The following is an 18,926-nucleotide window of genomic DNA, read 5'->3' as shown; positions in this document are numbered from 1 at the left end:
GGTCCCTTCCAACTCTGTTATTGTTACATCAGCAAGGAGCTGAATTATGCATTTCAACAGAGGGGAATTACGAATTGCTTCCTGCTCTTCAGCTCACAAGATTTTTTTTGAGTTTTCATTTCGATCTGGATCCAAGCCACAGACTGGATCCAAGCCATGCAAGAACCTATCATTAGGTGTCCAAAGACCCAAAATCAAACCCCAAGTCAGGCATAAAAGCAGGTAAGAAAACCAAATTTTAAAAAAAATCAATCAGGTGGTTTGAGTATTACAATAAACACAAAATCCACGGGTGTGCAACCTGTTAGTTTTTTTTTAAACCTTTTTATTAGACAGAGGGAATCCTTAAAATGCCATAACAAGTCACAGTGATTATGGATGATTTTACTGAAATGTAAATATAGTGGGGAGTTGGGAAAGGAATAATGTGTTTTGCCTTTTTTTTTCTTTTTTTTTTAAATACCCTGGTCCACAAAACCATCTATATTGTTTCAAGATGCTTTTAAAAACAAAAGAAAAAGGATGCTATCTCTTCCCTCCTTTCACAGCAGGAGGAGCGATGTTGACATGTGTCCGTTAATCCTGGAAACAAAAGGATCTGCCCATCGATGGTGTTCACAGAGAACCATATTTTTATATATATATGTAGCTATACGCAGGTAGATATATATATATAAATATATATATATATATTTTCTATGATTTTCTTTTTCTTTTTCCTCTATGCAAAGTCTTAATAATAAAAGAGATCAGCCATTAAAAAAAAAAGGAACTACAAAGAAGCAACACATAAAAAAATAAAATAAAATAATAAAGTTAAAAAAAACAAAAAAAAGGTCGTGGCGGCTGGGGTGGTTGAAAGGAAAAGTCGAAGTCTTAAGAACTTTATTACAGTCTTATTTCACTGATTACATGTCAAAAGGGGGGAAAAAAATCACCGTGAAGGACAGTTTATTGATTTATTTATTTTTTCTCTCTGATTAGGGGAAATTCAAGTGCAGAAGCAGCCCTTATGGGTTTTTCTATCCCACCCCCACGCGCCCCCCCCCGTCCCATGACCGACTTTCTTGAGAGAAATCAAAACAGGAGGGGGAAAAAAAAACTGGGGAAGGGACAGATGGAGGGAGGAAAGGTTATCTCTGCCCGTTCCGCGGCCTCACTCTCTCTCTCTCTCTTTCTCTTGCGCCATCCTCTCGCGGAGGGTCGGTGTGACCAACCCTCTCACCCCTAACATCTCTGCCACGGGTTCACAGTTGGAATGTATGGAGTTTTATCCAGTTGTTTTGCAGCTGATTCTACGCCAGCTTCAAGGTGCTTACGGGAAAAGGGGGCATGGTAACCATGGTGACGGGGTTCAAGACCGTTTGGCCCACCAACTGCTGGTGGTGCACAACTTGAGTTCCAACGCCGGGCTTCGCCATGACCGCTGGCTGGCCGAGGCTGGCAGTTCCATTCACTTGCTGGTGAGAGATGGCGTGCGCAATGTGGCCCACCACGGGCTGGCTGACCGCCACGGGTTGCGGGTACAGGGGAAGCTGCTGCCCCAGGTGGGTTACGTGGTTGATGGTGGCCGGGTGCACAGTGATGTGGCCGATGGGCTGAGCTGCGGTCGTCAGCTGGACAGGGCTGGAGGTGGACGAGGGTGCGAGGTGGGCAATGTGCTTAGGCTGGGGGCCCGGGAGAACATGGTTGACAGTCTGAATGACGGAGGCGTGGGTAGTGGCCGTGTGGGCGATAACAGTCGATTGCACGGTGGAGGCCGCCACGAGGTGAGTCTGTGCAGGGACAATCGCTTGGGGCTGGACCAGGGCCTGGGGCTGGAGTGGGGGTGGGACGTGGGGCGGGACGTGCTTCTGGGCCAGCGGCAGAACCGATGGGCGATGGGCAGCAACGATGGGGGCCACTGCTTTCAGGAGCTCGGGATGCTGGCGATGTGCGAGCTTCGGCAACGAATTGACAGGGCTGTTGTCTTCCATGTCCTCATCCATATTGTCTTCTCCTTCTGCGGGGAGATAAAACAAAGGCAGATGTAAAATTTTGCCTGAGGGAAAAGGCGGGAACCCACAAGAGGCCAAATCAGGTCATCCAATCACTAAAATCGCTATTTCTTACATCATGTGTTGTGAATTGCCCAGAGTCACTTGGGCCACGATATATAGAAATTTAATAATAATAGATAGATGACAAATAGATAGACAGATGATAGAGGATGGATGGATGAAGATTAGAGAGAGAGAGAGAAAGAGAGAGAGAGAGAGGATGATGATAGATACATTAGATAGAGAAATAGAGAGAGAGAGATAGAGAGAGAGAGAGAGAGAGAGATGATAAATGATATAGAGATGATAGATATAGAGATCGAGATGGATGGATGAACAGCAATAGCACTTAGACTTATATACCACTTCACAGTGCTTTAAGGCCCTCTCTGAGCAGTTTACATATTACCCCCAACAATCTGGGTCCTCATTTTACTAACCTCGGAAGGATGGAAGACTGAGTCAACCTTTTGCCGGGGAGGATTGAACCCCTGGCATCAGCAGAATTAGAATGCAATACTGCATTTTAAGCATTGCACCACCACAGCTTTTAGATTAGATAGATAGATGATAGATAATGCAGGGCAGCTCATGCCGTAGTACTGTTACATAGACGAGTAAAAAAACTCTTTTTATTCATTTATGTAATTTTATTTATTAAATTTATATGCCCCTCATCTCACCACTGAAGTGATTTTTCCAGCACATGCAAGTTTTATTTGCAGTGCACATATTTTCTTTTTCTTTCTTTCTTTCTTTCTTTCTTTCTTTCTTTCTTTCTTTCTTTCTTTCTTTCTTTCTTTCTTTCTTTCTTTCTTTCTTTCTTTCTTTTTCTTTCTTTCCTTTCTTAGTTTCTTTATTTTTCTTTCTTTCTTTCTCTCCCTCTTTCTTTTCCTTCCTTCCTTCCCTTTTATATTTTATTTATTTTTTAATCTTTAATTTTTATCTTCACGAAATGGAATCTTGCCGTGAAACGGCACCAAAACATTCCAACCTACCTGAAGCAGTTGAAGTGGATGCCTGATCGTCTTCTGGTTGAACTGTCTGGCGGATTATCCGGTCAATTTCCAAGACATCCATCCACTGACTCAACTCATTCTTCAACTCTGCCAAACGTTGCTGGGTGGCAATTTTCTCTCTGGCTAGCCGCTCCATCTCATGCTCATACTCTTTCTCTTTGCGTTTCAAGGTCTGCAAAGAAAAGCCAAATGTGAAATCAGAAGAAGGCGGTTCCAAAGGGATAAGGAGGAGGTTCATTTTCTCCTTGGACAAATGAAGGCTTCCACAGAAACAAGAGCTCTGGAAGAGAAAATCCCATCTTGTGAACTTTGCTCGACCGTGCAAATGACAGGAAATCCTCAGTTTCTTGGCACACCCAGATAAGGAAGAAACTGAGCTACAAAATTTTTTATATCACACTTGCAAGAATGTAGGCCATTAGTTGTCCTTTTCAACAAAGGCCAGGTTTTTCATGGACCTTTTGAAAATAACGTGTTTTAGAGATTTTAGAAAAAGCCGTAAAAGCCAACACAGTTCTGGGCTGCATAAACAGAGGGATAGAATCAAGATCACGTGAAGTGTTAATATCACTTTATAATGCCTTGGTAAGGTCACACCTGGAATACCGCATTCAGTTTTGGTCACCACGATGTAAAAAAGATGTGGAGACTCTAGAAAGAGTGCAGAGAAGAGCAACAAAGATGATTAGGGAACCAGAGGCTAAAATATATGAAGAACGGTTGTAGGAATTGGGCATGTCTAGTTTGATGAAAAGAAGGACTAGGGGGGACATGATAGCAGTGTTCCAATATCTCAGGGGCTGCCACAAAGAAGAGGGAGTCAAGCTATTCTCCAAAGCACCTGAAGGCAGGACAAGAAGCAATGGGTGGAAACTAATCAAGGAGAGACGCAACCTAGAACTAAGGAGAAATTTCCTGACAGTTAGAACAATTAATCAGTGGAACAACTTGCCTCCAGAAGTTGTAAATGCTCCTACACTTAAGAAGATGTTGGATAACCATTTGTTTGAAGTGGTGTAGCGTTTCCTGCCTAAGCAGGGGGTTGGACCAGAAGACCTCCAAGATCCCTTCCAACTCAGTTATTCTATTTTATTCTAGAAGAAACTGCGCAAAAGGAACACGGAATGCCTCTTCTAAGAGGTCGTCACTTCCAACATGCTTTTTCCGGCATGAGCCTCTCCTATTGTTTAGGATTTCATCTCCCATCATCATCCTCAGCAAGTGGGATCAATGGCTCACACAGGACAAAACAATTTAAGGATCCAGGATTGGGAAACTGACTTAAGGAGCGGTATCTTCCCTATGGTGCATGCGGGAAGGCCTCTTTTACATTCCTGTTGCAGCAACTAAGGGCAGGAGAGAAGAATGAAATACTGTTTTTCCTTCTCTTAAGCAATGACCAGAAACAAATCCATCATGATCATTTGAGACAGACTGAAGCCTTGATCTCTGTGCAGAGCTAAGACATCCCCTGATAATAAGCCCAATCGGGCTTTTGAGTGCATGCACTAAAATAAGCCCCCCCCTGAAAATAAGCCCCCTCCCCAAAAATATTTAAACACATGCGCAGCAGGTCCCCGCCATTTCCTCCACGCACCACAAAATAATAAGAGCTTCCCCGAAAATAAGGCCAAGTGCTTATTTCGGGGTTCAAAAAAGCATAAGACAGGGTCTTATTTTGGGGGAAACACGGTACAGTCTTCAACTTAAAACAGTTCACTTAGTGACTTGTTCGAAGTTCCAACGGCACTGAAAAAAGTGACTCATGGCCATTTTTTCACACTTACGACCTTTGTAGCATTCCCATGGTCACGTGGATCAAAATTCAAACGCTTGGCAACTGTTTCATAGTTATTATGACAGTTGCAGCGTCCCACGGTCATGTAAATCACCTTCCGATGAGCAAAGTCAATGGGGAAGCCAGATTCACTTAACAACAGTGTTGCTAACATAACTACTGCAGCAATTCACTTAACAACTGCAGCAAGAATGGTCATAAAACGGGGAAAAATTCACTCGGCAACAAAAATTTGGACTCCATTGCAGTCGTAAGTCAAGGACTACCTGTACATAAATCCCAAGGGGGTGGGGGAGGAGTATTTTAAGGGATTTCCATTTTTTCAGGTCCACTCTGGCTTTGGTGCAACAGGAAATCTGACTTCAAATACAACTGGTTTCTACTGGGAAGGAAGGCAAAGAATAAGGAGTGAGCAAATGTAGGGCTGATTCAGGATTTTCTTCATTGGAAACAATATCCACCATTTCCCCTAAGAGTGCATTTGTCCCTCTCCGAAGCGTGAGAGGCGAAAGAATCAAGACGCTCAACCAAAATTGGAAAAAATGGTGTTTTAATGGTCCAAGGGAACCGGATGAATGAGTTTATGAGGTCACAGCTCTACTCAAACGTGATTCAGTTACGCTCTGCTCGTTCGACCGAGCATTAAGGAACAACTGCTTGAAGCTGAATGGAGTGCAAGCATATTTTATATAACACCGCTGAGGGAGTTTTTAGACTCGGTCCTTCCACAGCTGGCCTGCCATCGCTGACGGGGGGAAAAAAACCACACGGCTGCTTTAAAGAGGTGCAACTGTTGTGCCTCTGTGCTCCTCCTCATCCTTTTGGGGAGTTACATTTGCTGAGCCCACTAAAGCAGGGGTGGGGAACAACGGCCCTGTTATGACTTGTGGACTTCAACTCCCAGAATTCCTGAGCCAGCCATGCTGAACCAGCCATGCTGGCTCAGGAATTCTGGGAGTTGAAGTCCACAAGTCATAAAGGGGTCAAGCTTCCCCAATTCTGCGTTAAAGAGAAGATTTACCCTGTAAATTAAGAGAATTTTTTAAAAAACCAAGCAAAGCAAAATGCTCCTCTTCGAAAGCATTCCTGCCTAATTTAATCCCTGAGCAGCCCCTTATGATAAAAATAGGGTGGGGTTTTTTTTTTTTTTTTTTAAAGAATCAATTTTATGGAAGGGAAAAGGGATCTGGTTATAGAAATCTTGGCCATGGATAGGCACATTTTAACATCCAACTGATTTCCAAGCTCATTAACGGGGAGCTTTCTCAATCCTCTTGACGCACCATTCTCCTAAAAACAAAAGGATGTGCCAATCTTATGCGTTTTTAAATCCTTGATGGACTGCCATTCTTTTTCCTAAGCTCTGGAAAAGCCCGTTTCTAGCTATACAAGCCATGCATTGAGGTCAGCGGTACAAAACTGTCATTTAAAGAAAGTGAATATAAGTCTCGCTTTCTTCCTTATGGGTCAATTCTCTATAAAAAGGTAAAGATTCCCTTCGCACATATGTGCTAGTCGTTCCCGACTCTAGGGGGCGGTGCTCATCTCTGTTTCAAAGCCGAAGAGCCAGCGCTCTCCAAAGACGTCTCTGTGGTCATGTGGCCGTAGGACTAAAGGCCAAAGGCGCACGGAACACGGTTACCTTCTCACCAAAGGTGGTCCCTATTTTTTTACTTGCATTTTTTACGTGCTTTCGAACTGCTAGGTTGGCAGAAGCTGGGACAAGTAACGGGAGCTCACCCCATTACACGACACTAGGGATTCGAACCACTGAACTGCCGACCTTTCAATCGACAAGCTCAGCATCTTAGCCACTAAGCCACCACATCCCCCAATTCTCTATACCCCAAAACAAACTGAGGATGGAGAACCCACGTCAGCATAATTCTCCTATCCTAAGTGACTCAGTTGTGAACTCAGATTAAGAAACTCCATGAGGGCTAGGACCTTGAAAAGAGGGAAGGTAGGAATGAGCTGAAGGAAGTGCTGCCTTGGCAGGCCTGATTTCTCCTCCCTTTTCTTTAAGGCCTGTGATAATTTGCTGCACCCAACTTGCCATGTCTAACTCAACACAGTCAACTCACTGCAGGACAACTGTGAGAAGAAAGATCGTAAAACGGGGCCAAACTCCCTTAACAACTGTCTCGCTTAGCAAAAGAAATTTGGGGGCTCGATTGCTGTCGTACGTCGAGGACTGCCTGTAAATTGTTTAGACGAGTAAATTACAAAACTCATTGCATTAAGAATGATTAAACATTATCCGTTTGTATTAAGCATCTCTTAATGAACACAATCCAGGCCTGGGAATGTCTCTAGAGACAGACTATAAGGTTTTGCAGGCCAAGATAAAAATCGAGCGATTCCCAAAACACTTAAGAGAATATATCTGTGTGTGTGTTTGTGTGTGAGTGCGGGCAGGAGTCGTCTCGCACATGCTTGTGATTTATGAGTTTGTATTTTGGGAAGGGGGGAAGGAAGAGCTTCCTTCCTTTGATAGTTCTGCCTGTTTTACTCCTTTCAGGCATAGCAGGACCCCCAGCCTACCTCACCCCACCCCGGCTGCGAATTTCGGCTGACATCTATGCGTCTTCTTTTCAGAACAGCCTTATCAGAAGGGTGCAGCAGGGAAGGTGCAGCTGGTTCTGATTTTACCCCAAACAGAAAGTAGATAACAGGAAAAAAAGGGAAGGTGGGGCGGAGGAAACACAATTTATAAGAGCCTTGGCATAAGATCCACTTAACGCACAAAGGGATGTTCTGAGGGCAAGTTCGTAGAGAAAGGCCTTTTACCTGAATTAGACTGTTAGTCCTCAAAACCGTCATCCGGCAGATCTCTGGGGTTGAAAAAGGAAGTTTATTTGGGGCTCAGAAATGGGCCCCTTTGATTTGAAAAGAGTTGCTTATCTCTGCAGCTCTCTCCGTGACCTAATGGGTACATCTAGCCCAGGGATCAGCAACCTGCGGCTCTGGAGCCGCATGTGGCTCTTTTACCCCTCTGCTGCGGCTCCCTGTCACTCAAAATATGCATCACAACCGCCAATGTGTGACACCTGCCGGCATGCGATTTATTGAGCTTTTCAACTCCCGGTAGGCCAACCATGGATAAATCCAAGAAAAGAAAAGTTTCAGAAAAAAACAGAATGTTTAATTCAACTACATTATTATTATTATTATTATTCAATTTATATACCGCCCTTCTCCTGGTGGACTCAGGGCGGTGCACAGCCAAAACTAAAATACATAACAATACAAAATTTAAAATTAATTAAAAGAATTATATACTTTGGCCCGAATTAAAACAGTGCGAATTAAAACCCATTAACAAATTAAAACTAAACAATTAATACCCATTAAAAACTAAAAAAGGGGGGCGGGGTTCACGCCAGCCCTGCTTGCTGGAAAAGAAGAGTTTTCAGGGCTCGGCGAAAGACCCGAAGATCCGATATCCTTCTTATCTCCGGGGGCAAATCGTTCCAGAGGGCGGGGGCTGCCACAGAGAAGGCCCTCCCCCTGGGGGTCACCAGCCGACATTGCCTGGCCGACGGCACCCTGAGGAGTCCCTCTCTGTGGGAGCGTACTGGACGGTGGGAGGCTATCGGCGGCAGAAGGCGGTCCCGCAAGTACCCAGGTCCTATGCCATGGAGCGCTTTAAAGGTGGTAACCAACACCTTGAAGCGCACCCGGAAGACCACTGGAAGCCAATGCAGCTCACGCAGGAGAGGTGTCACATGGGAGCGACCCCTCGCTCCCATAATCCCCCGCGCGGCCGCATTCTGCACCAGTTGGAGCTTCCGGGTACTCCTCAAGGGGAGCCCCATGTAGAGAGCATTACAGTAGTAGCAAAACTACATATGCTAGTTTTGTGGCCGCTCAAGAAATAGTCAGGCACGGGAAGGGTTTTGTGGCTTCTGGTGTTTTCTTTTCTGTGGGAAACGGGTCCAAATGGATCTTTGAGTGTTTAAGGTTGCAGACCTGTGATCTAGCCACAACTTTAGGAAAGGCAGGTGTTGATTCACCAAACCATTCAAAATTAATTGCTCAGTTGCAACTGTGACTCTGTGAAACTTTTTCAACGTTATCACTTTCCCCGCATTGAATTCAGTTCAACTGGCAGTTCGGCCTGGGGGGACAAGGCTTTCGAGGGGATTGCAGGTGAAAAGTGTATGGTGTGAGTGCGGGGGTACGGCATGTGGCGAAGGGCCCACAGAAAAGCGAAGTATGTTATAATGTAGTTACTGTCTTGTTAATGCGAGAGAAAAAAAGAAATGAGTAGGCTTAAAAAGTTCTGGTCCTTGCAAATACAGGTAGTCCTTGACTTACAACAGTTCATTTAGCGACCATTCAAAGTTACAACAGCAGTGAAAAAAGTGACTTAGGGCCATTTTTCACACTTACAACCTTTGTAACATCATGTGATCAAAATTCAGATGCTTGGCAACTGACTCAAACTTACGACGGTTGCAATGTTCTGGGGTCAGGTGATCCACTTTTGCAACTTTCTGATCAGCAAAATCAATGGGGAAGCCCAATTCACTGAACAACTGTGCTACTAACTTATCAACTGCACTTAACAACTGTGGCAAGAAAGGTCATAAAATGAGGCAAAACTCACTTAACAAATGTCTCACTTAACAAGAGAAATTTGGGCTCAATTGTGGTCATAAATCAAGGATTATGTAGCTTTGAGGGACAGGTCCTCTACATCAGGGATCCCTAACCTGTGGGCTGTGGCCCACTACTGACCCATGGCCTAATCACCACAGGGCTGTCTGAGTGGTCGGCCGGTGTGCATGCGTCCGTGAACATGCATGGCCCCACTCGTGTGAGCGTCACAGGCACCTGCAGCCAAACTCACGTGAGCCTCATCACACGCGCTTGAGGCCCCACTCACGCATTGGCGTTGAAGGCCCCCCCCACGCGCACACACACCCCTCCCCTTCCACAAAATCACCCCCCCTTTCCCTCTTCCTCCCGCTCCAGGCCGCCAACTCTGCTATACTTAACACGATTATCTTCTCTATGCAAGTTTCACAATTATAAACCCATATAAATATTTAGCAGATAACTAAAATGACCAGATTATCCAAAAGGATAACAAGCTGCAACGCTTGGTCATTTTGATTCTTTTTAACACACACACACACACACACACAAACGAACACACAAGTATGTAATTGCTGCCAAGCAACATGACTCATATATTTGTGCAAAAGCCGAAGGCATTCATTATGCAGGACCAACCAACATCATCCTGTCTGGAGTTACAACACAATTTGCAAAGTCATTTTTTTCTCATCTGCAGATCCGCCTTGCCCTGAGTGGCAGAACAAGCACTGAGGTAAAATATACAGAAATACAACACTAAACATACATTCAGACCAAACACTAAAGCGAAGTTTACAGAAATGCAACCTAGAATACACTGTGGTGGGCTTCATTCAAAAAAATCAGAATATTTTATATTCTGAAAGCCTGGAAAAAGTCCTTGATTTACAACCGCAATTGAGTCCAGGATTTCCCCTGCTAAGTGAGACAGTTGTTAAGTCAATTTTGCCCCATATTATGACCGTTTGTGCCACAGCTGTTAAGTGAATCATTGAAGTTGTTAAGTTAATAACAGAGTTGTTAAGTGAATCTGGGACACTGCAACCGTCATAAGAGTCAGTTGCCAAGTGTCTGAATTTTGATCATGTGACTGGTTGATGCAATGGTCGTAAGCTGGTTGTAAGAAAAATGGTCATAAGTCACTCTCTCAGTGCCGCCGTAACTGTGAAAACTCACTAAATGAATGATTGTTAAGTCCAGGACTACCTATAACCGTGATGGCGAACCTATGGCACGCGTGCCACAGGTGGCATGTGGAGCCATATTGATGGGCACGCGAGCTCAGCTCCGCCAGCTGATTTTCAGGCCTCCTGGGCCCACTGGAAGTCGGGAAACAGGCCATTTCCAGCCTCCAGAGGGTTGGGAAGGCCGTTTTCGCCCTCCCCAGGCTCCTAGAAAGTCTCTGGAGCCTGGGGAGGGCGAAAAACGGGCCTACCGGGCCATCACATGCCTAAAGCGGTGTGTGTGTGTGTGTGTCACATGCGCATGTGCGGGGGGGAGGGTGCATAGAATTATGGGTGTGGGCACACGCGAGGGCAACCCCCCGCTTTTGGCACGCAATGGCCAAAAGGTTAGCCATCACTGACCTATAAAGTTGTTTCAGACTGAGCTTGACTCTTGATAACAATATCTGTATCATTTTTTGGAGAATTTACATGCACTGGCATGTCTTTGTAGGGGGGGGTTTTTTCCACTTTTCATTTGACCTAAAGACCTGGGGGTTTCCTGCTGTTGTGAATACGGATAGTCCTCAACTTACAAACACAACTGAGCCCAAAATTTGTTGTTAAGTGAAAAATGTATTAAGTGGGTTTTGTCCCATTTTACAACTTTTCTTGCCACATTTGTTAAGTGAATCACTGCAGTTGTTAAATTATTAGCATGGTTGTTAAGCGAATCTAGTTTCCCCATTGACTTTGCTTGTCAAAGAAGGTCACAAAAGGGGATCACGTGATCCTGGGACAGTGCAGCCATCATAAATATGAGTCAGTTATCAAGTATCCAAATTTTATTCACGTGACCGTAAATAAATGTTATGCTGCAACAGTCATAAGGGTGAAAAATGGTCATAAGGCACTATTTTCAATGCCGTTGTAACTTCAAATGGTCACTAAATGAACTTCTGTAAGTAGAGGACTACCTGTACTGAAGTTTTCACGAGGTCCAACCTTGCTTAACCTTTCCCACAATCCACTAGGCCTGTTTAGACAGATATTCTTACGGATGCATTATTATTTATTGAATAATTTTTTGTAGCTGTCCATCTATCTTGAAGAATCTGGGTGGTGAATCAAAATACCAACATCAACCAAACTGTACAAATGCATTAAAAAGAAAATGGGTTGGGGGCAGGGGTGGGTTCTAAATTTTTTACTACCGGTTCTGTGGGCATGGCTTATTTTGTAGGCGTGGCTTGATGGTCATGTGACAATTATTTAGGATTTAGCAGAGGTACTAATCTACCAAGCTTTTAACTGCTTGCAGAACTGTACCGATCTACCCATTTATTTTTGCAGGCACTGATCTACTCATTTGTTTTCTTTTAACACTGATCAGCTGTAGGGCGGCCCTTTGAAGCCCTGCCGCAAGAGTTTAAACAATTTTTTCCCCTCTAGCAATCAGCTGGGACTCAGGAGGCAGCAATAGATTGGGGGTGGGGCTAAATAAAAGGTAAGAATAACGCGGGGGTGGGGGGGTGGGACACAGGGGGTGGGGGTGGGGATCGGGGGTGGGGGTGAGGCAGAACCAGTTCAGTGATGTCATATCGACACCGCTACTGGCTCGGGAGAACCGGGCCGAACCGGGAGGAACCCATCACTGGTTGGGGGCCCTTAATATCATGGTATCAACACACATCACATAAAGTTACACCTAACCCGGGCTGCCAACAACATTTTGGCCGCAATAATTGGAGGCCAAGGAACATCCTCCAGATCTCACAAAAATTATGCATCCCCGATCAAGACATAGACACATAATACTGCTTGGAAGCGCAAGGCAAAAAGCAGAAAGAAGATCCTTCTATTTTTTTTTTTTAATTCATTTCATTTCACTTTTCAGTTCACTTCACTTCTTCGATTTCTACGTTTAGAAATATAGCACGGTTCTAAAGCTGCAAAAACTACAGGTGGTCCTTGACTTGCAACCACTCACTTAGCAATCATTCAAAGTTACAACCTGTCCTCACATGTATAACCACCGGGAGCACCTCCATCATCACAAGAACAAAATTTGGGTGCTTGGCAACCAGCATGTATTCACAACGGTTGCAGCATCGGGGGTGGGTGGGGGGTGTCATGTGATCTCCGTTTGCTATCTTCTCAGCTGGTTTCCAACAAGCAAAAAGTCATTGGGAGAAACTAGATTTGCTTAATGACCACATGACACGAGTCACAACTGCAGTTACTCTCTCAACGTGAGCAGTGGTGGCGCGGTGGTACTGCAGGCTATTTCTGCCGCCTGCCAGCTGCCTGCAGTTTGGCAGTTCGACTCTCACTAGGCTCAAGGTTGACTCAGCCTTCCATCCTTCCGAGGTGGGTAAAATGAGGACCCAGATTGTTGGGGACAATAGGCTGACTCTGTAAACTGCTTAGCGAGGGCTGTAAAGCACTGTGAAGCAGTATAGAAATCTAAGTGCTATTGCTATTAACAACTGTTAATAGAGCCTTGGTAGTACAGTGAGTACAGTAACCAAGAGCCTTGGTAGTACAGTGGTTTAATGCACCCTGTAATTAACACAGCTGCCTGCAATTTCTGCAGGTTCGAATCTTACCAGGCTCAAGGTTGACTCAGCCTTCCATCCTTTCTAAGGTAGGTTAAATGAGGACCCAGTTTGTGGGGGCAATAAACTGACTTTGTATAAATATACAAAAGTATGAAGGCTATTGCTTAACGCATTGTAAGCCGCCCTGAGTCTCCGGAGAAGGGCGGCATATAAATCAAATAAATAAAAAAATAATAAAATAAACTGTTGCAAAAAAAAGTTGGAAAATCATGTGCAGCTCACTTCCAGAACTGCCTGGCTTAGCGACAGAAATCCCGGTCCCAATTTGGGTTGTAAGCCAACCTGTTCATCTGGAAAAAGTCAGGAAAAATGCTGAAGTGGGCAGCTTTTGAAATAGAAATACAGAAAAGAAAAGAAAAAAAGACAAGAAGAAAAAAAGAGGCAGGCAGGCAGGCAGGCTTAAGACCATTTCCCAGATCTTGGCAAGCAAGCCATGGTTTGTGTCTCAATGCTGATGCAACAATTACAGCAGCTGTATTTGCTGGCACAAAAAAAAATGCACTGGGAAAAAAAATGTGACTTAGAAGAGTTTAAGCTGGGTTTCCAGGAAGAGACTATCAGCGTACTTGAGCAAGGACCTCTCATTAAGACTTGTGCAATGAATTAAGCTGGAGTGATGCTAAAATGGGCCCTTCTTAATCTACTTTAAGGGTGGTCCAACCTTGGCAACTTTAAGACTTGTGGATTTCAACTCCCAGAATTTCCCAGCCAGCCATGCTGACTGGGAATTCTCAGAGTTGAAGTCCAGAAGTCTTAAAGTTGCCAAATTTGGAGACCCCCCCTGTACTAGGAGATGTGGGGGGGAGGAGTGGAAGGAGGTTCCCTGAAAAATTCCTGTAAGTCAGGAATTAATAGTTATATACAATAATATCTTCCCCCAGTCAGGAAAATAAACTAGGCCAGGGGTCGGCAACGCGGGGCTCTGGAGCCGCATGTGGCTCTTTCATCCTCTGCTGCAGCTCCCTGTTGCTGGTCGGCTCCACAATTTTATTTATTTATTTATTTATTTATTTATTTATTTATTTATTTATTTATTTATTTATTTATTTATTTATTTATTTATTTATTTATTTATTTGATTTTTATACCGCCCCCTCTCCCGAAGGACTCGGGGCGGTGAACAGCCAAAATTAAAAAACATACAATATAAACAATTAAAATGCATTTAAAATAGAATTAAATCCAAAATGGCTCCCCAATTTAAAACGCCTTACCCATACCCCTATAAATAATTGATAGGGTTTTCGGTTAGGACAGGTAGAGGAAAAAGGAAGTCGCACTAGGAGGAGACTCTATGGATCGGGGGCTTCTGGTTAGGACATTTGTGGCTCTTTGAGTGTTTGAGGTTGCCGACCTGTGGACTAGGCCAACAATAAATCAACTGTTCTTCACAATTCACATCCATGAAATGCTTTGGTAAATAACACCTGGATTCTGAATGACACTTGGCTTGCTTCTTCATGCTGGCTGGGGAATTCTGGGAGTTGAAGTCCACAAGTCTTAAAGTTGCCAAGATAGGATTTACTTGAAGAAACAAATCAGAAGGAATCTTGGCTAATCAACTTCACGGCCTCCATTATCTGTTCATTAGGGATGGACAACTTAAAAAGTGCTCCAAAGAGGCCTCTTGGTGTCTTCTTTAATTCCAGCAGGTTATCATTCTAAGGTCTTTGCCAGGTCAAAAAAAAAAAGGCAAAGCAGGAGCAGGTGTGTGCTGTACACACCTACACCTGCCCTAAACCATTTCAGCTGTACATCTCTATGATAGGGTAGTTGAACATTACTGTTTGGGAAGTAAGCAAAACTAAGTTTGTGCTTTTAATACAGGCAGGGAAGTAGAGTGAGTTCTCGACTTATAACCATTCATTTAGTGACTACTGAAAGTTACAGTGGCATTGGAAAAAGTGATGTATAGCCAGTACTCACTAGAATTAGAATAACACAGTTGGAAGGGACTTTGGAGGCATGGGTGGGATTCACATAATTTACCTACCAGACAAAACAATTACTATCAACCTGCCTTCCATTGAGGACCTGTATACTGCACGAGTCAAAAAGAGGGCTGTGAAAATATTTACAGACCCCTCGCATCCTGGACATAAACTGTTTCAACTCCTACACTCAAAATGACGCTATAGAGCACTGCACACCAGAACAACTAGACACAAGAACAGTTTTTTCCCAAATGCCATCACTCTGCTAAACAAATAATTCCCTCAACACTGTCAAACTATTCACTAAGTCTGCACTGCTATTAATCTTCTCATCGTTCCCACCACCCATCTCCTTCCACTTATGACTGTTTGACTGTAACCTTGTTGCTGGTATCAGTAAGATTTATATTGACTGTTTCCTAATATGATTGATTGCTTATTTGTTCCCTATGACTATCATTGAGTGTTGTTCCTTATGATACTTGATGAATATATCTTTTCTTTTATGTACATCGAGAGCGTATGCACCAAGACTAATTCCTGTCCAATCACACTTGGCCAATAAAGAATTCAATTCAATTCAATTCAATTCAATTCAATTCAATTCAATTCAATCCTATCCTATCCTATCCTATCCTATCCTAACCTGTATGACTTAAGGAGGACCTGGGAGGAGGGAGGCTTTTCATCACAAACATCTTCAAAACTACCATTTGTTAAGAAACAATAAAAAATGGAAGAGACGGGCTAAATCTTAAGAATCACCATTCCAGTTCAGAAATGCAAATGATGTGACAATGCTGGAGAGAGAATCTCGGTTAAAAGAAGGGGAGGAACAAATCCAAGCCATAGCTTTGTCGGTGTTTAGATTACCCACCGTCAGTTGGGAGACAAGCGCAGCCAAATTTAAGGCTTCCAGGAAATTCCTGACTTATCTGGCTGAATATTTTCCTCTTTAGAGGGTGGAGGGAGGGACGGTGGAGAGGATCAGCTGTGCCAGACCTGATAAAAATCAACAGGGAGACTTAGAGGGAAAACTAGGCGAGGCAAACTCCTGGCATGGATGCTTGAAAAGTTTCTTTTTTTTCTGCATACTGCAGAGTTGGACTAATGAGTTTCTCAAGTTTAGCCATTTTAAGATGTGTGGACTTCAACTCCCAGAATTCCCCAGCCAGCGAGGGAAGTCCACACATCTTAAAATGGCCTAAGATTCAGGAACACTGGACTAAGATCATCCTTGTCACTGCTTCTATGGTTATATAGGTAGTTCTCGACTTGCAACAGTTCATTTAGTGACTATTCAAAGTTACACTGCTGTGTCCTGAGGTCATGTGATCCCCTTTTGCGACCTTCTGACAAGCAAAGTCAATGGGGAAGTCAGATTTCACTTAACAACGGTGTTACTAACTTAACAACTGCGGTGATTCACTTAACAACTGGGGCAAGAAAGGTGATAAAATGGGGCAAAATTCACTTAACAACTGTCACCCAGAAATTTTGGCCTCAATTCTGGTCGTAAGTCGAGGACTACCTGTTAAAGCCAAAAGAACATTTGACACAACGCAACTCCCAAATTCATACTCACAGATACACAAATACACTTGACGGCTCACTCTTTCTGGGGAACGGAATCCTTTCTTTGTAAGTTCTTACAGATGTATGACGGCAACTTTTAATAATTTTGTGTGTGTGCGCATGCGTGTGTGCACGCCATCAGACAGGCTACCTCAAGGGAGTGATTGCTATAGCAACCACCTACCAGCTCCCATAGCTGTGCTAGCTGCATATCTAAACCATGTTTTGCACCTGGGTGGCTATTAATTTTTTTGTTTTTTGGGGCAAGGGGGTGGATAAGAGCCTAGTTCTTCTGGTACCTTCATGTCAGAGGAAATCACAACCTGAACAAAAAGAAGTCACAATCTCCCATCATTTCTAAGACAGATGTAGCAAAGGAAAGCTGTATGCCCCCATCCAGGGGATTTTTAAAAAGGTGTAAGTCAACCAAATCTACACCTTCAATGTGGATTTCACAAGTGCTTAAAATGTGCATCCAATGCCAATTATCAATGTTTGGAAAAAAACAGAAGAATGAATTTTAGGGGAAGACTTTTTGCACAGAGTGACATGCAGTTTTCTAGTTTTCCTTTATCTGTTTGTACGTGGCAATTCCTAACTCTAACATAATATTTCTTATAGGCAATGAAACGTTAAATCATGGCTGCCCAATCTTTTGGCTTGCCTGGGTTGCATTGAGTGAAGAGGAATTGTCTTGGGCAGCATACAAAATATATAAAATAGTTAATGTATCGAAATAACAAACTTCCTTCATTTTTTAAGTATTTTATATTATCTTGTGGGGCTACATGTTGTTCAACTGTTCAGGGTCGCGGGCAGCCCATTGCAGTATAAAATGCTGAATGAACCTCCAACCCAATTAAAAGTTTCCCTGCCAGAGACAAAGCAAATTATTATAGGAAATTGTACTCTTTCCAAAAGGAGGCATCCATTTCTTGTTTTCTAGAACTGTGGTTCTCACCTTTAGCAAGTTTAAAGTGATTCAACTCTCAAAATTCCCCAGACAGGATGCTTTAAGACACATGGACATGTGTTGTTGGCTGGGGAATTCTGGGGGTTGAAGTTCACACAGCTTAAATTTGCTGAGATTGAGAAACACTGCTCTAGAGCACAATGGCAGCTTTCAAGAAGAAACTGGACAACCATTTGTCTGAAATGGTATAGAGTCTCCTGCTCGAGCAGGGGGTTGGACTAGATGACCTCCAATGTCCCTTCTGTTATTCTGTTATCTAGTTGTGGGGATTTTCAAGTGTGCGGACGTCAATTCCCAGAATTCCATTGATGACCACAGATCTGCCCATTGGCAAACAGTAGAAAACACTGTATATTACAACCCCCCTGAGTTTCATTTTCATTCATTTTTCATTTTATTTGATTTGTATACCGCCTTACTCCCGAAGGACTCAGGGCGGTGAACAGCCACAAGATAAAAACACATAAATACAAAATTTGGTGAGTTTGAGGTGGAAATAAAGAATTGCCTGCCAAAAGGAGCACCTGCAGTTTGAGGTGTCATAAGCACTTATTTTCCTGGGCTCCAAGATCATCGCGCATGGTGACTACAGCCAAGAAATTAAAAGACGCTTGCTCCTGGGGAGGAAAGCTATGGAAAAGTTAGACAGCACACTAAAAAGCAGAGACATCACCCTGCCAACAAAAGTGCGTATAGTCAAGGCTATGGCTTTCCCAGTTGCAATGTATGGCTGTGAAAGTTGGACCATAAGGAAGGCTGAGCGTCAAAGAATTGAGGCTTTTGAACTCTGGTGCTGGAGAAGACTCCCGCGAGTCCTTGGACTGCAAGGCCATCAAACCGGTCAGTCCTAGAGGAGGTCAACCCTGACTGCTCTTTAGAAGGCCAGATCCTGAAGATGAAACTCAAATATTTTGGTCACCTAATGAGAAGGAAGGACTCACTGGAGAAGAGCCTAATGCTGGGAAAGATTGAGGGCAAAAAAAGAAAGGGATGACAGAGAATGAGGTAGCTGGATGGAGTCACCGAAGCAGTCGGCATGAGCTTAAATGGTCTCTGGGGGATGGTGGAGGACAGGAAGGCCTGGAGGAAAGTTGTCCATAGGGCCACGATTGGTCAGACACGACTTCGCAACTAACAACAACAACAACAACAAAGCACTTGTATTAAAAATAATGGTGTCCATGTTATGTAAATACATG

At 43.7% G+C, this 18,926-nt stretch overlaps 1 protein-coding gene across 2 annotated transcripts in view; it reads right to left on the bottom strand.

Annotated features, from left to right (window-relative positions):
* Positions 1–871: 871 nt before the first annotated feature.
* Positions 872–18,926, bottom strand: part of MNT (MAX network transcriptional repressor) — an 88,249-nt gene continuing 70,194 nt past the window's right edge. For both annotated transcript variants that reach the window (XM_034420778.2, XM_034420777.2), the window contains 2 exons: positions 3,038–3,230; positions 872–2,002 (listed from right to left, as the gene is read on the bottom strand). In XM_034420778.2, coding sequence (XP_034276669.1) covers positions 1,296–2,002; positions 3,038–3,230 — 900 coding nt within the window. In that variant the 3' untranslated portion in view covers positions 872–1,295. The remainder of the gene's footprint in view (positions 2,003–3,037; positions 3,231–18,926) is intronic.

Source organism: Pantherophis guttatus, chromosome 1, assembly GCF_059756535.1.
Source record: "Pantherophis guttatus breed Tessera chromosome 1, ASM5975653v1, whole genome shotgun sequence".
In the NCBI taxonomy this organism is placed as follows: domain Eukaryota; kingdom Metazoa; phylum Chordata; class Lepidosauria; order Squamata; family Colubridae; genus Pantherophis; species Pantherophis guttatus.
Note: the sequence above shows the minus strand (reverse complement) of the source record. Positions and strands in the feature narration are given on the sequence as shown.